This window comes from Oenanthe melanoleuca, chromosome 2, assembly GCF_029582105.1.
Source record: "Oenanthe melanoleuca isolate GR-GAL-2019-014 chromosome 2, OMel1.0, whole genome shotgun sequence".
Taxonomy (NCBI): Eukaryota; Metazoa; Chordata; class Aves; order Passeriformes; family Muscicapidae; genus Oenanthe; species Oenanthe melanoleuca.
Genome location: NC_079335.1, coordinates 122,459,067 through 122,484,451, shown reverse-complemented (window position 1 = coordinate 122,484,451; position 25,385 = coordinate 122,459,067). Strand labels below are relative to the sequence as shown.

The 25,385-nt window shown below is 38.1% G+C and overlaps 1 protein-coding gene across 4 annotated transcripts in view; it reads left to right on the top strand.

Moving 5' to 3' along the window:
* The first annotated feature begins 496 nt into the window (after positions 1 to 496).
* Positions 497 to 25,385, top strand: part of PHF14 (PHD finger protein 14) — a 157,793-nt gene continuing 132,904 nt past the window's right edge. For all 4 annotated transcript variants that reach the window (XM_056482924.1, XM_056482922.1, XM_056482923.1 and 1 more), the window contains exons 1-4: positions 497 to 638; positions 1,533 to 1,643; positions 13,480 to 14,129; positions 18,359 to 18,503. In XM_056482924.1, the coding sequence (XP_056338899.1) occupies position 638; positions 1,533 to 1,643; positions 13,480 to 14,129; positions 18,359 to 18,503 (907 nt within the window). In that variant the 5' untranslated portion in view covers positions 497 to 637. The remainder of the gene's footprint in view (positions 639 to 1,532; positions 1,644 to 13,479; positions 14,130 to 18,358; positions 18,504 to 25,385) is intronic.

Sequence of the window (25,385 nt, the reverse complement as noted above, 5' to 3'; positions counted from 1 at the left end):
GGAATGCCCCATGGCCTCTCCCTTTATTCGAATAAAGCAAAAAGGACTCCTCTGTCTCCTTTTTGGACATAAACCTCTGGTGTTTGTGGATTAATTTTCCTTACAGCTTGAACACCTGCAATTAGACCAGGCTGCTCAGTGCCCCATCCAACCTGGCCTTGAGCATCTCAATTCTTTTTTTTTCTTTTTGTTTCCAGTGCAGCGGATTGCTGTTCTTTAGAAGTGCGGGAATGAGTTTGACAATGCAACAGTCTACGCGGGACTCAGCTGTTCGAGCAGGGGTTAAATGACAACAGCTTTCTCGTTTCCACAGGGGGAAGTGGAAAAACGCCGGCGTGGTTTTTAGAGGTGTTTTTCACAGGCAGCACGCTGAGAATGAGCGGTTCTGCTCCGAGAGCGTGCGATCATTGCGGTGACAGCGCAGCCTCCCCGCAGGCCGCGCAGGCCGCGCCGCTCCCCGCTTCCCCCGGCGCTGCGCACGCGCCCGGGCGGCGCCTGCGCGGCGGGGCGGCGGCGGGGCGGGCGCGGGTCTGCATCCGGGTCGCCGCCGTGCCCATTGTCTGGGGAAGGGGCCCGGGGCTCGGCGGCGCTGCACCCGAGGGCCCCTGCCCGCCCGCCGCCCACCCGCGCAGGCTTTAGTAAGTGATCCGCAGCGGTTCCGCCGGCCCTGCCCCGCGGGGGTGCCGCTGTGCCCGCGCAGCGCCCCCGCCCCGGGCGAGCGGGCGCATCGCCGTCCCTTGGGCGTCCCACGGTCCCGGCTGCGCGTCTCCCCCGTGCGTCTGGGCGCTGGCGGATGGCGCCGAGCCGCGGCCTCGGGGGATGCCGGCTGCTCCGGCGGCGTCTGGAGGCCCCAGCGCCCGCCCAGCCCGCCCGGGGCTGCGGGCAGCCCGCGGTGCGCGGTGCCGTGCGGCTGCCGGCGCCTGCAGGAGCGCCAGCGCTCCGCCGGCAGGGCGGACCTGCCTCCCGGGACCGTGTCCTGCCTCCCGGCACCGTGCCGTGCCTCCCGGGACTCTGTCCTGCCTCTCGAGACCTTTTCCTTGCCTCCCCGGACCGTGTCCTGCCTCTCGAGACCTTTTCCTTGCCTCCCGGGACCGTGCCGTGCCTCCCGGGACCCTGCCCTGCCTCTCAGGACCCTTCCCTGCCTCCCGGGACCGTGTCCTGCCTCCCGGGACCGTGCCCTGCCTCCCGGGACCATGTCCTGCCTCTCAGGACGCTACCCTGCCTCCCGGGACCGTGCCCTGCCTCCCGGGACCGTGCCCTGCCTCCCGGGACCGTGTCCTGCCTCCCGGGACCGTGTCCTGCCTCTCAGGACCCTTCCCTGCCTCCCGGGACCGTGCCCTGCCTGCCGGGACCGTGTCCTGCCTCACCTGTGGGAGCGGGTGTCCCCGGCCCCCGCTGCGGCTGCCTCTGCGGGCTGCTCTCGGGACTGCCCCTGCCTGTCACGGCCGTGCTGCCTCGTAATTTAAATGTCCTTAGCGATGCTGAATTCTCTTTGTGCCACCCAGTAACAACACTGTTTTTTTTCCCTGCAGTGGACCGCAGTTCGAAGAGGAGACAGGTGAAGCCTTTGGCAGCTTCGCTGCTGGAAGCTTTAGATTATGATAGCTCTGATGACAGTGATTTTAAAGTTGGAGATGCTTCAGGTAAATATGCTTTCTCATCTCCTCGGTTCAGAATTATCTCATTTTTGGTTTATGGTTGCTCATTTAATATCATATAAGAGGCAGAATGCTTGTAGTGAGTCTGGTGGGACTTGGAGCCCCTTGAAGGGAGTGTCTTGATTGGGTAACTGGGAATCAATGCTTCAGTTGTGATTATTTTTTTTACAACAGAAGTTTCATGGTTGTGAAACAAGTTTTGGTAGAAACATGTGAGTAGCAAATGTTCAGACTGCCTTAACTGTATTTATTGCTTTTGAGTTCTTCAGTGTAGGGATAATTTTTGGAATATTCACTGTATTTAGTATTGAAATAAGAACAATATAAAGCCATTTTGTTTTGAACAAGTCTGGATAGTAGTTTGTTTTGGAACTTACGAACTTGTCTTTTTCTCAAGGTTAATTCTACTTGGTGAGTAAGAATGTAAAGCAAAAAGATAATCTGGTCTGGTTTTTATTGTTTTTTTACAACAGACAAACTTAAGGTGTCCATTCAGGCAGAAAAGTGTACACATTTCATACTAGAAGGAAGTCTTTACTATAGAGTGTTGTTGCTTTGCAGTCTTTTTTAATGTGCAGATTCCTATATCTGCAGTGAACATTCACAGGAACTGAAAATAGACAAGATGGCCAAAAGAAAATCAGTAAATTCAAGTATATTGAAGATAGGGGGAAGAAGGGATAGGACCATGTTGGTCAATAAATTACACATTGTATGTTCTGTGGCATATGCTGAGGGAAATAAACAAGAAAATGCAGGATGTATAAGATGTGAGGGAAGCATTATGCAGCCTATCAAATAACTTGACTCTCTTATTTCTGCTCTGAGGATGCTGGTGTACATCTTGTGTGAACGTATAGTGCAAAAATATTCCCATTTAAAGGCTTGTTCTTTAACATTTGGCAAGTTCCTGTGTCTTGATGAACTTAAACATGCTTAGTAATGATTCATCCAGAGTCAGGTTTAAGATATGTCCTAATGGTCCTTGTTTGTGGTTTGTTTTGGTTTGATTGGTTGGTTTTGTTCTTCCCACCACCTCTTCCTAGACCTAGACATGTTTCCTTTGGTTGTTTTGGTAGAGGAGGCTGCAGTGGCTTTAAGAGGGTAAAACTGATGTTGTCTTACCAATTTCATCTTAAGACTTTTGGAGGCTTTTTTCATCTACTCTTTTAATTGTTCTGAGATTTTTTGCTCCTTTCTTTTGAATAAGGATATAATTTTCCATAAGAGGAAATTATTTTTTATAACCAAAGGAAATCTCCCTATTTTGGAACAGTAATGTAGGCAGGATTTAAGGGAAAATAAGGATTGGAAAGGGAGTATGGGTGATGAACACATAATTCAGAGCAGTATATTAGTTGGTCAAAAGGCAGTTGTTTATTGAAAAAAATTGATACAGCTTCCTGACTCGAGTGTGTGGGTGCAGAAGATTCACTTGTAATTGCTATCCTTTCTGACTTTTAGGACATTATATATTATATTATACTAGAGGGGACTGGTCAGTGTCTAGCCTTGAGTGTATTTCAAAGTCAATTTCATTTTGAGGAAGTTGAATGGATTTTCCTTTAAATATGCAATACTGAATTGAAACAAGCGTATGAGGAAAAACCCAAGTTGTACTTAAAATGTTTTTTCTAATTGCTGGTTTGTGTTCCTATATTTCATGAACTGTTGTTTTAGCATTTCTGAACCTGTAGGAGAAAGTAATGTTCTGTTTAATATGACTTAAAATTTTGTGAAAACACTTTGAAACAAGTGTTTCACAAGCAAGAGAACAAGACACAGAATTTGACATGTTGTACTTTATTTGAAAATTTTCAGTGTGGAAAAAGAAATTTGTGAGAGTTTGGAGAAGTTGGGGAGTAGAAAGTTACTACAAATAAGAATCTTATATGGAATACAGGTTTAATTGAATTGTTGCAGGAAATCTGAAGCAGAACATTTATATTGGTTTAAAAGGAAGCTGGTTTAGCATATTGTTAAATTAGTTTGCATTTAGTCCATTTTGATTTGGATTGAAGAAGTGATTAAATAAAGGACATTTCTTATACACACACATACACACCCATATTGGACTCTTCATGAGCAGCCTGTTGCAAATCAGTATTTAGTATTTGCTTGAATTCCAAATGACTTTGTATAGTTTGCTTACAAAAGGAAATAAGTGTGTCAGAAGTAAGAATCAGTCTGCATTGAGTATAAGCATAAATTCTAGCATGGTAAGTCCACAGCTCCATGACATATGTTTGTTTATTTCATTGACAAATGCATGTATAGGTGTTAAAAATAACAAAACAAATTTGAAAGTTAGGTTAAAGTATTATTTAAAAAATTCTGAAGTTGTGTTCTCCCTGATAACTGTGTTGAGTCCATATGTGTGAGCATTAGGATCTCCAGTGATATGTTCTAGTAGATGATACTGTGCAAATATATGGGGACTGGACCCAGAATCCCTAAATTTTTACACACCTCCATTCTTGTGCCAGATTTCTGGGAATATGCAATTCAGTAAGGGTTTGAGAAGCTGCTATTAAGTGCTTTTAGGAAGCTGGCAGTTCTGAATTTTTGTTTTCAGAGTCCTGGCACCTTGGTAAATTTTTTTATTATGAAAAATATTTCAAATCACCTAACCCCTCTTTCCACCAAAAAATCCACAGGCAACATGGACTTTTACTTACAATGTAATTAATTTTTTTTCTTTTGGATTTAGGTCATACCAGCAGTCAGTTGATCTTTTCCACTTAAAAGATCTCAACGTTCTGACATCTCTTTAGGGAAGTTGATTTTAAAACTGTTACATTCTTGTAAATTTACTTCATGTAAATAGTTTTCAGTCCTGTGGGATTTTCATTATAATTATACTGAACAAAGTAATTTTAATGGTTTCTCTGTTTCTATTAGTAATACCATATTCTAAACTGCTGTATTCTTTTGGTTTTTGTAAACATCTTTTAAAAAATTGTTCCATGAGAAAAACAAATATGTTGTTTTAATGTGGGATCAATCAAAAAGACTGTCCCTTTGGAGTCAGAATGTACAAGTATGTGACTTGAAATGATGGTGCTGTAATATACTCAAGGCTTTTATTAGTATCTTTCATAATATACATCAGTTACTTGAAGATTTGTTTTTAAGTTAACTAAAGCATGCTTTGGGGAGTCCTTTTGTTCATTTTTTTTTTATTTCTGCAGTGAGAGCAGCTGGAGACACACTGATGTCAGAAATCAGAGTACAGGTCTAGAATAACTCCCAGCAGGACTCGAAAGCAAGAATTTACTATTTTTCTTCTCTGTTTTCTATGAACTCAGTTTTTTCAGTGCATATACTGAAATTGAAATCATTCAGAGGAATGTAGTGGTTCCTGAACAAGAATCGTGTGTGAATTTAAGGACTGATTCCTATCACAGTGTAGCTAAGAAGAAAATAACTGAATGCTGCTTTTGAAGAACTCAATCCTGTCACTACTTCTGCTACTGACTCAAATTTTTACATACTTTTTTTTTTTTTGGTGTTGAGTGTGAAGTCTGACTTGCATATATATTATGTACTGTTCTTGCAGTTAAAGGTAGTAGATCTGTTTAAAACAAGTAATGATCTACATAAATGCATATATTATCTATTCTTAAAAACTGTGACTTGATCTAGAAATAAAAAGTTGCAAATATATTTATCCTTATGTAACTTGTTTCCTCTTAGCACAATGGAGATTACACTTTTGCTTTCCTATACAGGATATTGTAATATAAAGAAATGTTTGTGAAGGTCAAAATACTGTGTTTAACAGTACTGAAATCTTGATGAAGAAATAAATATGTTTGGTTTTTTAGACTTAAATGATAGGCAAGAGTAAAGTTGTAAGGTGTTTCAGTAGACAGTGAAGGTAAAAGAAAATATTGGCTTATTAATCATTAGTAAATTATTATGTATTTCCATTTTAATGTGTAGTTCCTGAGACTGGAATTCACAGGGGTTTTTTCTATTTGAGAAAATGGAAAATATCAGCAGTATGTTCTTTTGGAGTATCTTCATCCCAGGTAAAACTTTTATCTGTACAGATGTCTGCCACTCTAAGTAAAACTTTGGAGTCACTGACAAGATTTTGAACTTGCATTTTCTTTGGAAACACTGGGATTTCTGTTATTCCAGGTGCTCCCTGACAAGCAATTGGCAGGGCACCCAATTTCATCAGTGTTCTAACCTTGTAAATGAGGCACTTCCTAATGGCTCAAGTCAAAGTTGACAGTCTTTAGTTCTGAATGGTTTTACAAACTTGAATAGACATCTACTGAAATGTCATATGACATAATTATTACTAGTGTAAAACTGAGTAAGCTGCTTTCTAAATGACTTTCCTTTGTTCCCTTTCCATCATTTTTTCTATTAAACTAAGTACTTGTTTTCTGAAATGTGTAACTGTGAGTCAGTGGTCAGTTTTGTCTCCTGGTCTGCCCAATCTCCATCTGCAATTAATACATATTAATAGTTCTATTAAAAATATTATTTGAGAAGACAGTTTCTCTCCATAGAGCTCTAGCATCTTAATCTGTATTAGTTTGGTTTGGTGTGTTCTTAATCATGTTATTTTGGACAGTTCAGTTTTTCTAACTGCCAGCACTGCCGATGTTGAATTGCCAGTAGTCTACCAGTGTTTAATCATCATAATCAGCAAAATAGCATAGAAAGCCAGGGGCATGTATCTAACTGGTGTGTTAGATTCTCTCTTTGGAATTATGTTGTGAGTGAGGTATTAAGCCTTTAGTTCTTGCTTATAGTTTTATTAATCATAGTGTAATGGACCTCTGTGTCTAATAATAAATGTGGTCACAGATTTACCAGTTACAAAACTCTGCCTTTGGTAATTTTTTAATTATTTTTCATACTACAATCTAGGTTTTCCTGCCTCTTTTTTTACATCCAGTTATTAATATTAAGCTTTCTACTTAGTCTGATCATTTCTTTAAGGTATTATGGGGTCTTCGTTTGTGATATCTGGATCAGATGTGTAGGAAGTACAGCTGCTTTTGCATGTTTAGTATAGCACATGTGCCAGGGATTTTTTGTGGTACTGGAGCTGTTCTTCCATAAGGAAATTTATGGCAGAGGCTGTTGAGAAACACTTCTAGTAGTGCTTTCCATGTTTCCCATCCATCAGGATGCAGGCACCCTGGGTGAGGGATTGTCCAAGGTGCTTAACACATTGTTTTAGCAGAGATTGCTAGGTAATTTCACATAATCTTGTCAAAGGCTAGTTGTTTGCCTTGTGATGGGGAAAAAAGAGGGTGAAGGACCAATAGATAAGGTGGGGTGGTTGGATGACATTTAAACTCACCTGCATCCTGGTTTTTGTTACTGCTCTCAGAAAGAGGGTATTGTAAAGGCCACTGTACACTTTGTCACATGATGGCTGGATTATTATTGAATAATATTATTTAGCAGTGATAACTTGGTAGTTGCTCTCTGTGTTGCATGCTCAGTTTGTCAGTGTTCCAGCATCCTTGATTGTAGGTAGCTTTGAGCGCTTCGGAAAGACTCAGGTAGGATTTGGTGTAAATAAAAGAATTTTCTAAAATTATTCCAAATGCTTCTTGTCTGCTGTTCTCAATTTGTTAAAATTTATTAGTGGAAGAGGCAAGTCTGAAATGATTGCCTTTAACCAGCTTATCCTTTAGAGTTCACTTAAAACAATCAATAAAGCTGTTTTTTAAAGAGCTGCTTATCAAGCTAAATACTGCATTGAAGAACCAGACCGTCTCCTGTCAGAGATTGGCCAGGTACTTTTGTAGTGCAGAACTTGATCTCTGTATACATGAATTTTCTTAGAATGTTGAAAAAAAAAATTTAAATTGTGGGTGTCATATAAAATAGTTTGCAAAATAGTCCTGCAAAAATCCCTGGAAGGATATTTTTTTCGTTGACTCATGTAATTATTTCAGTAGGTTTACCCTGAAGTCTTGTGCATCATACATATTATACAAGACTCCACAGTTGAGTGGAGTGTTTCTTTATTGCACTTTTTTTTGTACGTTAATTCTGTAGCATAATGTTCTGTTCTTTTCAGAATGATCCTCTTTAGATTTGAGTGCCACCTGCTGTTGTGCTTAGTAGAGCTAAAGATACAAGGTGTAGAGGAATAAATGATGTCTTTCTCCCAACTGTTATCTGTCATATTTGTCCTCAATGGAACTCTGTATTCTTCAGTATTTGGTGGTGTATCTGGCCCCCATCTTTCACTTAGAATAGCTTTACTTCTTTCCTATAGGGAATGACATGATATGGTTGCCAATTTGAAAGAGCCATTCTTTAAGCATTTCTTTCAAGGAGAAAATTGTATACTGCAGCCTCTTCCTCAGTAAAAGTGCAGCTGACAGAAGAAGACCTGTAAAAATTGCTGTTATCACAGAATAGCTCTTTCTAGAAAAACACCTATCACAGTGGATGCATTCAGATCAAGGAGAGATATCTCTTACTATAGATATCTCTGGCGTGTATGTGAATGTATAAAGGAGAGTAGAAAGCAAAATGTGCAGGCAGAAGGCAAAAAGAAATTGAAGGAGGGAAGTGGGTGAAAATAGTGTTTATTTGCTCTCTGCTTTAAATTATTGCATTGTGTAGTATTGATGTACAAGAATCAATGTTAGCAAATTAGAGTGCTGTTAGAGATCAGGACTAAGATTCCCTCCAAAAGATGAACGCTTAAATTGGCAAGAAGTCTAAGACTATTTAGAAATGCATCAGCAGAGTTAAAGCATCAAAACAAATGTCTGTCATAGATTTATGGTAGAGAAATAATGGAAGTTAAGTTATAAATTTCAGTTAATTTTAACGTGGTGAAATCTTGTATTACATTACTTAGAGTAATACAAATAGTGCATATCGGCACTTGGCACCTGTGAAATGAGACACAATACATTTTACTTTGAGCATACATATGGCATTTAATCTGTGATAGGTGTAGTATGAGAGTATAGCTTTAGGAATTACTTGTAAAATGCTTGAGAACTGGCAAGTATCATAGAATTTTAGAATTGCTTAGTCTGAAGAAGACCTTTTAAAGTAGAGTCCAGCTGTTATCCAGCACTGCCAAGCCCACCACTAAATTGTGTCCCGAACTGCCACACCTACACATCTTTCAAACATTTCCAGGGCCGGTGACAACTACTTCTCTGAAGAGTAACCTTTTCTGTGAAGTTTTTGCTAATACCCAACCTAATCCACCCCTGTTGCATCTCTGAAGCTGTTTCATCTTGTTGGATCACTTGTTACATGGGAAGAAACACTGACCCACCCCTTGCTACAGCCTCCTTCCAGGCAGTTCTGAGTGTGATGAGGTCTTTCCTGAGCCTCCTTTTCTGCAGTCTTCTGCTCCAGACTTTCAACCAGCTTCATTGTCTTTCTCTGGACACACTCCAGCACGTGTCTTTCTTGAAGTGAGGAGCTTAAAACTGGACACAAGATTTGAGGTGTGGCCTCACCAGTGCCAAATCCAGGTGGACAATCACAGCACTGGTCCTGCTGGCCACACTATTGCTGGTACAGGCTGGGATGCCACTGGCTTTCTTGGCCTGGCTACATGCTGGGTCTTGTTCAGCCAAACCAGCACTCCCCACCCTTTTCTACTACACAGCTTTCCAGCTCCTCTGCCCCCAGTCTGTAGTGCTCCATCATTGTGATGGCATTCAGGATGATCTGCTCCATGACCTTCCAGGGTCAGGCTGGCAGGACCAACTGCAGTTTCCCAGATACACCTTCTGACCCTTCTTGCAGATGGGTATCACATTTTTTTTTAACTTCTAATCATCTGGAACTTCTTTGGTTAGCCAGGATTGCTAGTAAATGATTGAATGTGGCTTATTTGGGCCCACAGATCTGTGTGTGTCTGAGATATGTAGCAGATCTCTGACCATTTCCCCTTGGATTCTGGGTGCTTCATTGTGCTCCCTGTGTCTGTCTTCTAGTTTGGGGGGATGGATACCCAGAGAACAATGGATCTTGCTGTGAAAGACTGAGGCAAAGAAGGCATTAAGTTCCTCAGCCTTTTCTTCATCCTTTGGCACAGTTTCCTTCCTCATTCAGTAAAGGGTGGAGATCGTCATTAGCCTTCCTTTTGTTTTATTTTTATTCCTTTTGTTTCTTACTTTTGTTTTACTTTTATTTATTTTTATATATTTATATATAAACAAAATATTGTTTATTTTAATTTTATTTATTTATTATTTCTTTTGTTGATAATGTAGTTATTATCTTTTATGGCAGTAGTCAGATTAAGTTCTAGTTGGTCTTTGTCCCTTCTAATTTCCTCCTTGCAAAAAAATTTTCTCCCCCGCTTCTTCCCTGTAGTCATCTCAAGTTGCTTGTGCCTTCTTCCAAAAGCCTTAAATTCTCCTTGTTCTTCTGAGTCTGAGTCAAAGCTCTCAGCTGTCTGTTCAGGCACATCAGTCTTTCTCACTGCTGGCTTGTCTTTCAGCACATAGGGATCCCTACTTCTGTGCTTTTAAGATTTCCTTGAAGAATGTCCAGCCTTCCTAGACTACCTTCCAAGAGGTTCTGCTGACCAAGCCTCTTGGCAGGGTATCATCTCTCTGAAAGTCCAGGATGGAAGTTCTGCTGACCCTCTTCTTTGCTTCTCTGAGAACTGAAAATTATCATTTCAAGTTTGTTCTGCCCAAAACACCCTCCAGTCATCACATCACCCACAAATCCTTCTCTAATCACAAACAGCAGGTCCTGTGGGGAGTCTTTACTAGTCGGCTCCCTCTTTGTGTCAGGCTTCCAATGCTCCAGGAACATTCTGGACCAGTTCCTCTCTGCTGTATTGTGTTTTCACCAGACATCTGGTAAGTTGAAGTCCACTATGAGAATGAGGGCTAGTGGTTGTGAGATCTCATCCAACTGGTTACAGACTATTTCACTGATCTTCCTTGCCTGTTCATTCTGAAGAGTTTATAGCCATCCAGTGCAGCACTCTGGCTGTCCATGTTATCTCATGTCTACATGAGTGACAGCTATGTCATAGTTTTACTGCTGCTCAGTGGCTTTCTGCTCCTCCTGTTTGTTGCCTGTGCTGTATACATTAGTGTAGAGGCACTTCAGCTGGGCTGTTGATCTCACCAGCTTTTTGGGGGAGCAAGCCCTAAGTCTTACCATGACCATTTTCAGTGATGTTCATGTTTTCTAACATAATAACCCTTGTGTCTTTACTGCTGCATGGATCTCCATTCCCTATCTCCACTGAGGCAACAGACCAAAGGACCTTTCTAGCATGTTGTCCCCCTACAGTGGTATGCTGTCCCCAGGCACATCTTTAGGGAACCTGGGTTTATTCCTTTCCCCCTTCAAATCTAGTTTAGTCTTTCAGTGATCCTTTTCCCCCTCCTTGTATCTGGTGTGCTGTGTCTGTTGCCAGCAGGCCTGGTATCCTATAAACTAACTCATGATCAAAAAACCTTTAAAGATAATCTGAGTCAACCCCCTGCCTTGGTCTGGAACTTCTTTCACTAGACCAGATTGTTTAAAGCCCCATCCCACCAGACCTTGAATATTTTCAGTGATGGGTACCTACAAATTCCCTGGACAATCTGTTCCAGTGTCTCACTATGCTTATTGAAAAGTTTCTCATGTCCAATCTAAACCCTACCCTCTTTCAGTTTAAAACTGATTCCCCTTCTTCTGCCACCACAGGCCTTGGTAAAAAATCTCTCTTATAAGCTCTGTTCTCCCTGGAGCCTTCTCTTCTTCAGGCTGAACCATCCCAACTCTTTGAGCATGTCTTCATGGAGCATTGTAGCCTTCTCTCCATTTTTTGTGGTCCTTCTGTGGAGATACTCTCTCTTAACAAGGAAAGGCTGAGAGAATTGTGCCTGTTCATCCTTAAGAAGAGATGACTGAGGGGAGTCCTCATCCATGTCTGTCAGTGTCTGAAGGGAGGGAGAATGGACCAGACTCTTCAGTGCTGAGCAATAGGTCAAGAAGCAACAAGCAGAAACTGATGCACAGGAAGCTCCACTTGAGTATGAGGAAAGACTTCTTTAGTGTGCAGGTGACCAAGCACTGGGGCAGTTTTTCCAGAGATATTGTGCAGTCTTCCTTACTGGATTTATTCAAGAACTGTCTGGATGCAATCCTGGACATGGGTGTACTCTGGGACAACCCACTGTGGTCAGTTCCAGCCTTACCCATCCTGTGATTCTGTAGCCAAACAAATTATTGTAACTTGAAAACAATTATTTTTGATTGCATATTAGTTAATAATGGTTTTATTTCTTGTGTATGCTTGACTCATGTTCTACACTTTCAAAACTTCAGTTAATTATCTTGTACTTCAATTACTGCAGTTAAGGCTAATAGGGGTGGAGAAATGACTGAATTATGTTTTTCTCAAAGACTAAAACAAACTTGTGTTTTTTCTGGATCTCTAAGTGTTAGAACATATGTTGGAAACTTAGTTTCTCTTAGCTTGTAAGGGGATGGTTAGCTTTGATGTCCTTCAGTAATAGTAGCACTTATGGAATTTTTTGTCAATAGTTATATAATCTCACTGATTGCTTCCACATGCAGGTATATGCAGAAGAAGGCAAATCTGACCATTATATTGAAGTAACAACTGGCTAATCATTGGCAATGTTCTTTGGGGTGGAAAAAAATGCCTCATGAAATGACACACTGTGCACACTTACCTCAGCATCTGTTTATTTGGATTTGTACAGAGTTGGGTGTGCAGAGAAATTCTCTGTGTAAAATCATAGTGAGTGGTGGAAAGTTTTGGATTATAACTAAAGCAATTAAATGTGGGGTTTTTTTAATTTGTGAGCATCGACATGTTGCATCTTTGCATTTGTCTATGACAGTGGATCAAGAACTTGGTGATGGATCTGAGCAAACTAAAAACTGTAGCCAGTGCCTAATTGATCTCTGCATTGGATCAAGAAACTCTATTTTCTTTTTAAAATTTAAAAAAAGTATTTTCTGAATTTTCCTTCATTAAAACAATACTAGGAATGAGAAGCAGTAGGTTCATATAAGGTGAGAGATAGCAAGGTGGATGCTGTTTATAAAGTTTAAGAAGTTCACCTGTCATTTTTTAATACTTTTTACATGTACTTTTTAGTAAAAATGTCTATTTTTTAATATAAAAATCTTTATTTTTTTTCTGTTGCTCATGTTGGGATGTGTTAATTAATGAAATAATGAGTACACTCAGAAAAGTACCGTATGAGTGATGTAAGGTTAATGCATTGTAGTGCAGCTGCAATGCTGAATGAGGCATAGTCTGTGGAATTAATAAGTGAACTAACCTTGGAAATTAAAAGAGCCCTCAAACCCAGAAAAAACAAAGATGTATTAAAAATGAAGGTGAGGGATAATCCATATTATTATTAGAACTAGTTATGTAAACTCTTCATTTTGTGATTTCAAACCTCTTCTATTGGATAACTGTTTTGTTTTGAAGATGTAGAAAACACCTCCAGAAATTAAAAACTGGAATGTTCCTTTTTTAAGATGTGACTTCACATGGAAATTACTCTGTGCTACTGCTTTTTTGTTAATATGAGCTGCAGTTCAAAGGAACATAAAATGCTCATTTAATAAGTTCTACCATCTTTTTTTTTTTTTTTTTGGCATCTTAAAATGCAGTCATGTTTAACAGATTCTCAACATAGCACTCGAAATAGCAATATTTGGATACCAGCTGAAAAAATAGGTGGAATACCTTATGAGGGAGGAACATGCATCATTCTTTTGTTTAACAACTTGCTTCAAGAGATTTTATTTTTGGGGGTACATTTATGTCGGAACTTTTTTTAAATTTTCATATGCTCAACAGATTCTGAAGGAAGTGGTCATGGGAGCGAAGATGCATCTAAGGACAGTGGTGAAGGTTCCTGCACTGAATCAGAAGAAAATATCTTGGAGGAGGAACCAGCAGAAGAGAAAGTAGAAGAGCAACAGCCCAAAACCTCCACTGAAGAAGAAGTGCCAACAGCAGACAAAGAGGTAATTAAAACTGAAAAGAAAGAGCAAGAAGATGAAGAAGAAAAGCCAAAAAAGAAGAAAGAGAAGGAGAAAGCAACTGAACCTGATGCTGTGGCTGATGAGCAAACAAATGAACCAAAAAAATGGAATTTGCGCAGGAACCGACCTCTGCTGGATTTTGTATCGATGGAAGAGCTAAATGATATGGATGACTACGACAGTGAAGATGACAATGACTGGCGGCCTACTGCTGGGAAAAGAAAAGGAAAGAATGCACTGAAAAAAGAGGGGAGTGATGGAGATAACGAAGATGATGAAGATGACGGGAGTGGAAGTGATGAGGATGACAATGATGAGGAAGGTAATGAAGAAGATAATAGCAGCACGGCTAGCGATGGAGGATCCAAGAAGAAGAAGAGTAAAGTTCTTAACAGGAATAATGCAGATGATGAGGAATTGACAAATGATAGCCTGGCTCTTTCACAAAGCAAGAGTAATGAGGTAGTGCAACCAACTTTCTATAATATATCTGTTGACAAATGGAAGCTACCCCAATAGCTATTCTGTTAATATTAAAAGTTAAACTGATTGGCTGGACTTGTGTTCACAAAATAATAAGTGAATAATAAGTGAAACAGGAAAAATTATACTAAATAGGTACTGCATATTAAATAGCCTTGCTTGGACCATTTGACCAATCCAATGCCACTAAAGTCAATAGTGGGACTTCTCTTGGCTTTATAGAGATTGGATTAGTATTAAAACTAGGAGGTCCAGTATGCAAACCAACATATGTTAGTGAGACTTCTGTTTTAGTGTAAGTGTTATATATCTGGAGTGTTATGAAAGTTAAAAGCATTTTTTAAAATGATAAAATAGATGCATGAGGCATTATTCTTTGCCCTTCTTTGTGACAAACATCAAAGTCTGAACAAAGTCCACTTATAGAAGAATTTTAAGTAAAAAAACATGCAGACTAGGTTTGAAATCAGATAGAATAATTATTATAATTTATATTGGACTTGCTTATAAGAGTCATAAATGAATTAATTTTTTACCCTACTAAAAGCATTGGGTACTATGACTATTATATTAAATATCTTCTGATTGCAGAATATGAATATTATATACATAAATGTTTAATAAAGTAACCTTTTTTTCCCTATGCACAATTACAATTGAAGATTGTGCCTGTGGAAAAGTTAAGATACCAGGTTCTCACTGTGGTTGACTTCATGTTCTGCAATAGCAAAAGTCAGAGCAAAATAAAAAGAATTGCTATAAAATCTATATTCCGTTTTCAGGATATAATCACAGTGTCAAGATAACATTTGAGAGATGGTAGTGATATGACATTATTTAAAGTCCTACTGTTCCCTTTTAACTTTGTTTAAATGTGTAAAATGGCAGGGAACTAAACAATATTTGGATTTGGTCCATTTTAGATTCTTTGATAGGTATCATATATATATATTTATATATTGCAAGTGAGCTGTGCTGTTTTAACTACTAGTAATAATTGGGATTGAAAAAAAAGTGTGATTTTTTATTTTATTTTTTTTTTAACTTTTTGTATAGGCATCTTCTTTCCTTGTCAGGCTCTGTGATTCTAGTATTATTACCTGCATTTTCTTGGCTCAGGAGCTGAAAGTGTTCTTGCTGTACCAATACTAACGATACTAACTTAAAACAGAGAGAGGAAGTTTTCTTTCAGAGTTGCTTCCTGCATCAGACTGGAGATGTGTGGCTGCATTCTTAGTAGAATATTCTTCAGTTTCATTTCCCTTGGCTTGGAAAAACAGACCTATTTCAGAAACCCAGAGCTGTCTCTGATATATTTTCTTTGAAGCTTCATAATATGCATGGATATCATATTCTATTCTTACCTTAGATTTAGAACACTGATGAGAACATAAAATCAACATTTGAGAATTTGAAGTTAAAATTATAATTTTTGTAGCTGTTCGATTTATCTTTATTACATATAAAGTGCTGTACTGTTTATGACTAGGTCTTTATCAAAAAGTTTTGCTAAATTGAGTATCTATAGACTGAATTATAGATTGTAATTTTTAGATTTTTGATACTCAAGATACTGTTTTGAAACAGTATACTCTCCATGGCTACAATATTTTAAATTATTAAAAAAGGAAAAAGAGTAAAAAAAAAGTCTTGTCTAGCAGACACATCCAGCAAAATCTCATCACGCTGCAGAAATTGAATTCTTAGAAACCTGAGTTCCTAGATGTTGAAATACATAATAAATTTAGGAAAGAATATCCAGGTAATTAGTTTTGAACGTACTGTAGTAGCCTTTATATATATTCTTTCTTTCCTTCTTCCTTTCCTTTGCTTATTTTTGAAAGATGGAAACAGGGAAGGGTGTTGGGGAGGGGTTGTTTGGGTCTTACTTCCCTGTGATTTTTATTTGTTTACATTCTACAAAAATATTTTGAGGTCTGCATATACATTATTTTAACATGTGCTGTAATTAAATACCATATGCTTTTCTATTGTATTATGTACAAAATACAAACTTAGCTTTCTTTCCTGAGGTCAAGCATCATTAGTAGGTAAATGGTGCTTTTCTGTTTTTAGAATTATTACCACTCTACAGGACTCTTCTGTTTTCAGTGAGGTGGTAGTTGTCTTTATATTTTTTTTTCTCTTTAAAATTAAAATTAAATTTAAAAGTCTATGGGCATATAGCTGGAAGCACTCACTTTCTTCATTAAAACCACCGAAATGGGAGTTCCATAGTGAAATCCAGCTGAAATAGTTTCTCCCACTTCAGTAGGGAACAGGACTTATTCAGGAGTTGCAGCTGTTACTGTTATATTTAAAGTTCCATGTTTTGGATGAGTCTCTCAGGTGCTTAGACCAAAAGCAGAGGAGATCAGCACACTTTCCAGATCATTCCCTCTCCATGCCTGCATAAAAAAATAAGTTGCTCAGAGGCTTTGTTTGACCTGGTAGCTGTCTTCACATGAGGTGAACCTTAATGATTGGGGTTCCTAACATTAGAACAAAAATGTGATGCCCTTTCATTGCTTGTTTGTTCTGGTTTTTTGGTCCATGTTTGCATATGTTCTTACTGCCAAGACAGCTAGTGTTATTTCAGTGTTCTAACAATGCAATTCTGTTGCTTCATTTAAAGTAATAATTTGGTCTCCTTTTTTTAATTTTTTTTTTTAATTACCCAATCTCAGGCTTCTATAACAGTAGAGATTACCAGTGTCTTTTAAACTTCTCTCAGTGAAGCCAAGTAACAGTTTAAATCAAAGGTATTGTCAGAAAAAGCTGATCTCTGTAGAGCTGTGACATGCATTGGAGCACAATAAATCTGCCAAAGTTAGGGAGCATCCACTGCCATTTTTCTATCTGTAATAGGAATGGTAAGCTAATATGGGTGTTTTGAGTAATGGCAGGCTGCAGTAATGTCCAGGTTTACTGCTTTCCTCAAAGTGCTGTGTCCTAAAAGGAGGATGTTGGAAGAGATACTCTGTAAGTCTGAACTCTGTATCAGAGAACCTTCAATTTTTCACAATTAGTTGCCTTCCTGTGAGCAATGTGACTCTGTGAATGTTCTTTTCCACTTCTACATGAGCTCATGTTCTCTTAGGCATAGTATTGGTGCTGTGTTTTATAAATGGGGAGTTGGAATTAGAAAAAAGTGTTTGAGAGGGCATCTTTCACCCTAATTTTTTTTTTGGATGTCACAGCAGTTTTGCAATATTTTTCTAGCTTTGACATCTTGATGGGTACCATTAAACTCTCAGCTTCTGCATTGAAACTATTGCTGTTTCTGTGTACCACAAGAGTTACTTTTCTATTGTGTATTCTATTTTTCAATTTCTATTTCACTATTGTGCTTATTTTCATACTTCCTTATATGCCTTCATATTACCAATAAAGCTCAATATAAAAATAAATGAATATTTATGGAGGCCATGGAACTGCAGAGGAGACAGTGGCTCTGTCTCACAATGATAATAGTAAGAAGACAGTGTTTATTAAAAAAACTAGTTTTATGTATAACTTTGGTTTATGAGGCATTTCTCTGTGCTTTCCTAGAAAAATTCTCCATGAAAACCCACAATCTATTTAAGAGCCATGGTTCATATTGTAGGTTGCTAGAACAGGGCAAATCCTTACTCCTGTATAAAATCAGAAGAACATATAGGTTTAATAAATCATATGGTTTTGCACAGATACACATAAATTTGCATTAGAACAAAGCCATATAGAGTTGATAATTTGTTATACTTTTTGTAAGTGAAAACTTGGCAGGTTTGTGTTCTTGGATTTTTCAGATCCATGTGATTTTTTTTTTTTTTTTTTTTTAAAGAAGATGAAGCAACTTTTCTGAATGTTGGAACACATTTGGGCTTTTTTTAAATTTTGATTTTAAATTATTTCTTAAGTATTCCATTTTGTAGAATATAAATGGCTCAAAGACATGTTTCTGTCTTGAAGAAATTACTCTCCTCTGACCTCTGGATCTTAACAAGTCTGTAGGTTGCATTGAGATCCATGTATCCCAGCTTTTGTATTCATGGAGGAAATGTTTGAGCACTTTGACAACAAAGAAGCTTCTAGCCTTTTGAAAATAATGTTCCATGGTTCTTTGATTTTTGTTCAAAAATTGAGCAAATATCAGTTTTTCTGCTTGCTTTAAATAAAATTGAAGTTCCTGGCATAATTCATATATCTCTGTTTTTCGATATTAGGACTCACTGATCCTTGAGAAGTCTCAAAATTGGAGTTCCCAGAAAATGGACCATATTTTGATTTGTTGCGTTTGTCTTGGAGATAACAGTGAAGATGCTGATGAAATAATCCAGTGTGACAACTGTGGAATAACAGTGCATGAAGGTAATACAACCCTTCATTCTCATTGCAGGAGGAAGGCATATGGTTTGCTTTTAATAAAATTTTGACTTGCTTTCTTCAAAGAGAACCTTTCAATGTGGGGGTATTTTTATGTAATACTGGATTGATCTTTTTTAGTGGTGTAACATTCATCATCTACTTTGGTGAAGCAAATATAAGAACCTGTGAGATGGGACATATTCTGCACATATTCTGACACAATGAATGACAGTCTGCAAATATTGGAGCTATCACTGTATTTTCAATGCTTCAGGATATTCTCCTTGTGTGTTTTGTTTTATCTGTTTCAGTATATTAATTTGATTGCATAATTGGGATATAAAATAATGAGAATAGGAGGTCTTCTAAAAGGAAAGGTTATTTTACCTGTATTTTTGCTGTACCAGAACAGCAGAGAGAAGTGAAAGAAGAAAGATATTGTCCATGGCATTTATCTATAAGTGAAAAAAGCTAGTCTTGAACTTCCTCATAATTTTCACTAACATTTTGAAACAGGGAAATCTTGAAGTTAGGACATACTCAAGTTGTTGTTTTGCTAAATCCTTCAAAATCTGGATTACGTGTGTGTAATAAATGTAGGTGATCTGATTTTACAAAAATACTGCAGAATGATAATTTAGATGAATGTGTGGAATTTTAACAGCTTTATATGGAAGGTGAGACTCTATTGTGTGTTGTTTCTCTTTCTGTTGAGGTTGGAAGGTAGGGGAGATACTAACACAGAGAGGCACACCTCTTTTGTTAAAAAACAAAGCCTTTGTTTTCTCCATTAATAATTGGGGCTTTTTTCCTCATATCCTGTACTGTTCAGGGCAAATTTGGGAGAAAACCTCCAAAGGGCACCCCCCCACCCCAGGAAGCAAACCCAGTTCAGAATGACAAAGTCACCCCATAAATTTTTTTTGACCTGTTTAGAAGGTAGGAAGTGGTTTTATAAATCCAATACTCACATTTCAGTTTCCTCATACCAAATACAAAACTGTTTCAAAACAGTATTTTTCATGCATCAATTCTTTGCTTGACATCATTTAGGAAACTGAGGATGGAATTTTTGTCCTGTTGTTCATGTGCCTTACATTGTGTGCCCATGTGTGCTTTTAACTCTTGTACCTGTTGTGGTCTTTTTGGAGAGCTAATCCATGCTGTCAGTGTTGCTTAGAGAGCAGATTAGTGGATCTAATTTATGATGAGCTGAATCACACTCCAAGTGCCTTTGAGGGCATTAGTCAGGTCTTATTGCCTACTAGAAGTGTTAGGCTCCTAAATTTATGTGACTTGTAGAATTCCTTCTTCTGTATCCATGAAATTTTTTGGAAAGTAATGTGCAGAATGTATTTGATTTGAGATGCAGTAGCTGTCTAAAAGCTAGTTTTATAGAACCACGATAGATCTTATTTTTCCCCTAGCACGGTTGAATATTAACTCACAAGGAACAAAAAAAGTCTTTTGCTGATCATTATAAATGCATGCTTGAGAATTCCCCAAACATCACATCCAGTCAGTACATCCAAACTCTAAAGCTGTGGAGCTCTCTGGAAATTCTTCCATAAAATTTATTTGATGATTGTAATGATTGCTAAAATGAAGAATGATTGATTGTGATTAGAAAAATGATCCTCTGCCACTTTAGAATGAAATTATGGAATTTTTTTTTTTTTATTCAAGAAGAGTACCTTAAAAATCCCAAAAGATCATGTCCTCATTTTACTTAGTTTACTAAACTTCTGTCCCTACAAAAGTAAGATTATAGCTGGCTTTCTTCTATAGGAAAGTAGTTCCACAGTTCAAAAGTAACTTGAATTTTATTCGTTCAAAATCTGTTTAAAAATAATTGCTGCTATTCTTTTTACAGTGTTCCTGGCAAAGATTCCCTGTAGTCCCACTGATACAGAGTGCAGTGTGCATGTTTCTTTTATTGTCATTGCAACAAAGTAAAATTGATTAATTAAAAATATTTAATTTATTAGTTTGTTCTGGTAAATTCTACAGTATATAGCAGATAATTGACCATAGATGTTGGTTAATTTTTCACATTTGTGGCTAACGTTTAGTTAACTCTTTGCAATTCATTTTAATAATAAATGCTTGAAAGTGCATATGAAGAAGTTGTGAAGTTCTGTTTGAATAGGTGAAGTCACAGAGGAAAATAAGCAAGCTGTGTATGTGAAAGTACTTGATGACTGTGATAAACTGCAAATTTCTGCAGCAACAATTTGAAGCTGAACAAGTTGGAGTTTTACTTGACACTTTATGTGTATGTTTCATTGCTAGATATGTGTGAATATAGTTTCAATAGGAATGGACATTTATTTTCCTGTGTTTTTCTGTACTTGGATATTTTGTAAGGATAAGTGCTGTTTTAAATCTGAGTTTTTTTCAGTAATATGTTTAAATAATTGCTTGCAGCAAATAAAAATATTGCTGTTGTATTTAACCCTGTCAGCCCCCAAGCCCAACACAGCTGCTCGCTCACTCCCCCACCAGCAGCATCAGGAGAGAATGGGAAGGGTAAAAGGCAGAGGACTTGTGAGTTGAGTTAAAGATGGTTTAATAGGGAAAGGAAAAACCATGCACACAAGCAGAGCAAAACAAGGAATTAATTCACTGCATCCCATGGGCAGGTAGATGTCAGCCATCTCCAGGAGAGCAGGACCCCATCACATGTAACAATTATTTGGGAAGACAAATGCCATCACCCTAAACATCCCCCCTCTTCCCCTTCCCCTCAGTGTATACTGGGCATGATGTCACATGGTCTAGAATATTGCTGTGGTTAGTTGGGGTCACCTGTGACCTGTCCTGGCTGTGTCTCCTCCCAGCCTCCCATGCAGCCCCAGCTTCTTTGCTGGTGTGTCAGTAGGGGTAATAGAAGAGGCCTTGGCTCTGTGTGTGTCCTGCTCAGCAATAACAAAAACATCTCTGCTTTATCTTCACTGTATTCAGCACAAATCCAAAACATAGCCACACGTTTGCTGCTGTGAAGAAAATTAATTCCACCCCAGCCAAAAGCAGAACAAGTATAAAAATAGTTGGAACCTTTGAAGCTTTAGTTTGATCCAGTGATCTTATATATAGACATATGTTCAATGACTTGGAGATTTCTGCATTCCTGCCTGGTGGTCACTGACTCAGTTTACTTCTGGATACACAAGTAATAGCCTAACATTATGAAGTTGCAGTCAAAACCAAGATGCAGTGGAAGGGTTACATTTTGGTCTGGTTTGCCTAATCATTCAACTCAGCTGAGTTCCAAAATAAATCAAAAAGTAGTTGAAAAGGTAATTATTGTCTAATCATATAAACATGGCTTGCAACCTTGAAAATTATTTTTTAAGTGATCATAGAAGCAAGGTTTACTCTTAATAGCATTGGCTTTGATCTGTACTTTGGAAATGTATACCCAGATCATAGGCATAGATTGTATTTATAGTCTTATATGCAACTGCTTGGTAGTTTGAAAAATAAGTTCCAGTAATGAGCGAGTGTGTTTTGTAAACACATTGAAATCCAAGAATTTGTTTTTATTTTTTCAGGTTTTCTTTAGCAGGTAGATTGCTATGGCTGTGAATATCATGCTGTGTCCAGAAACTTGTTCTAATATTTGAGCTTTTGAGTTTTTCAGAGCACAGTATTGAATGATGTGAATTGGATAGAAATCAGTGCAGTGATGTTTACCTGCACTTAGGAAGAGTAATATGCCCATTTTCAGCAATCTGATTTATTCTGAAATGCCTGAAGCAAGCTGGTGGAATACCACAGGGTTTTCTTCATAGTTTTTATATGAAATTTCAAGTGGTATTGTGAACGAGCCATTTTCTTCTTTGTAGCATGGTAAATAATTACGTGGAAGGAGTGCACTCCTTTCATGCTGTACAGGTGTCCCACCCTGGGTCCCACATAATGATGATATTGACAATTTGATTGTTCTTCCCATGAAGACCTTATTTTCTCCTTCTCCTTAGAAACTTTTTTGCTTCATAGAGAGGGGGTCTACACCCTTGACTTATTGCATTGGTGCTCTGTTCAAGTGGAAGTTTCTGTCCACCACCAAACCTTTCTAGTGACAGAAGGAGGTTTTTCTGTGACAACCACCTCTGTTTTAATGTGAAGTTATTCATTAGCTGAGAAAATACTGCTCTGGGTCAAACCTACTGGACAAACCTTCTGGACACCAGTGCTGCCTCCTGGGTATTTGGCGCTGCACCTTTTCCTTTTGAGGATCTGGTGCAGCAGCTGCCTGTTCAGCTGTGACTTGTATTCCTGTTGGATTGCTTGCTTGCATCAGTGAGCTGTTACATAAAGTCTTCTATGGAAAAAGAGGGATGATAACTCATCTGAGAGCAACTCTGTCAGAGCTCATATGGAAGCAGCAGCATGGCCAAGAGTTAGAGGGGAGTTTTCATTCAGACCTAAAGTCATGGGCCCTTAATAAATAGCTTTACTTGACTTACTGGCGAGTTGTGAGATTGTGAGAAATTCAGTTTACTTTCTAATACAGCTGTTTACTGTGTGATGTTCATATCACCTACATGGCCTGCATCACTTGTTCAAAAGCTGTCTTTGTGCTGCATCATGTGTCCAGAAATCAATGCTTAGTGGAGTAAATAACTGGTTTGAATTGTAGCTGCCTTGAAAACTGCATAAGTAGCATGCATGTAGTGCTAATTTTATACCCACTCTTGCACAATGCATTCATCTGTTAGTTTGAAAAGCCTGTAATTAATTCATAAGTCCATCAGTTAAAATTGTGTTCTCATTTCACATATCAGCCTATCACTGTCACATCCTCCCTCGCCCCCCACAAAAAAAAGGGGGAAAAAAAAAAATCTTTCTTACTGAATTTGTATAGTTGCTTTTCAGATATTTTACTCCTGTATGAAGATAATTGTCATTTCTTTTTATAAAAGTCTTCTTTAGACACCAATCTGTCACTTTGGATGAACGCGTTTGTGCTGAGATCTTGTAATAGCAGGACACCCCCAACTGTGTTGTCAGTTTTTTGACATCTTGATTGCAGTGTGTCTGAAGCTGTCTGGCACACCCTGTAGCATGTGCCACAAGTGTAGGTAGTATGCTTGCCAGTTGTTGCCCTTGGGTTAGTTGCTGTGAGTTAAATGAGAAAAGTTCTACATTTTTTGAGCAGTTTCTTTTCCGTCTCCTATCTGTGTTTCTTCCTGTACTTTGATGTGTATGTCAGAGAGTAAAAATTCTCTTGCTGAAAGCAATAGTGCAGTTGCCATATGCTCTACAGTGTAGTAAAACATTTCTGCATTTTAATTTTGCCCCTTACTGTGGTCTGCTGCTGTCTGGTATAAAAATCCATTTTTCAAAATCATGTACTTTAGTACTCTCCATTTACTAAATAAAAATACTGTTCTGAATTTAGGATGCATGAAATTATTAATGTATTTATTTTAAACTGTTAGTCCAGTTAAGAATTAATGAAATATATTTTGAGTACTGTGCTCTCACAGCATTTAATTTTGCAAACATAGAGTTTACCATATAGTTTGTGTTTCAGAGTGTATATAGATGTAGTTGGTGTATGCAGATGTCCTCCTTGGCAAAAGATTACCTTCCCTGAGAAACAGAGGACCAACTGCAGCAATGACAAGAATTAGGTCTCTATTTGTTTCTCTTAGTGGTATAAATTTCAGAACAATTGTTTTAATGGTATTATTTTAAAGTGTGTGCAATTTCTTTTTATTGACAATCACATGAAAATATAAGCTATTGACAGAGTAAAATGACTTTAAAATCAGGGAATGAAAAAGTTTGTTTACTGTATATAATGGCATACATTCAACAGACAATTTGGCTGTAATTGTAATATCTAGATGCCATTAGAGGAACAGTAAGTGGTGTGAAAATTTTACCCTTTTGAATTTCATGTGTTTAAATTCATAGGTTAGTATTATACTAAAGTGGTTTTATTGTTTAGTGTTAATGGTGTTCAAAGTGGTATCAGAAGTGGAGTTATGATACACTAATCTTAGAGTATACAAACATGAAGATTTAATGAACTTAAGTTTGAAAGGAGCTCTTAGGGATATTCTGAAGACCCAGACTTGAGAATTTTTGTGAATGTTAAGGGAAGGGAGCATGCATTTTAAGCGAAATGTTTCCAAGTTACTTTATTTTATTTTCTTCAGTGTATTTTCCAATCAAAGGGGCAGATGATTGACTTGATGCCCAATTGGTAAGAGGTGCAGTGATAGCACTTGGAACCATGTTCTTTACAGGTTCTGTGTCCTTCCCCCGTTGTTTCAAGCCTGAAGTAGTCACACTGTCTGTACAATTGGGGTACATTTAGAAGGAATTTAAGTGTTACCTCCTAAGGCTTTTACTAAGCGAGCCCTTAGGTTGCTTTCTGTTCCACCACCAGCACTTCCCAATAATTCATTCCAAAGGGTTGGATTGAGCAACCTTAAATTGATCTTCAGTGCAGCCACTTAATAGATGGAATTATTTACCAAGTAACAGTTTTGTATCTGCATACCTATGCATTTTGAAGTCATGAAAATAAGACTTTTTAAAATTTTGTTATTTGGAACAAAAGAATTTTTTAATCATACAAAAGAAGGTAGGTAGTAGTAAGTGGAACCTTTGTTGTATCCAGCATTTTTAAGGATCCTAAAATGATATATTTAATTTATATTTATTATTTATTTGCACTTTGGAGTGTACTGAAATTGACTCATTCCACAAGTCAGTCAAGAACAGTTGTAAAGTATCTTCTCTGAAACCTAGCTTCAGGGCCAACAAGGTTTTGTATTGCAGCTTTGATTCAGCAGCTTTATTCAGCAGGGTACACCAGGTAGCAGCAGTCTCACAGGCTGGATTTCCTTTTTTTCAGCTTTGTGG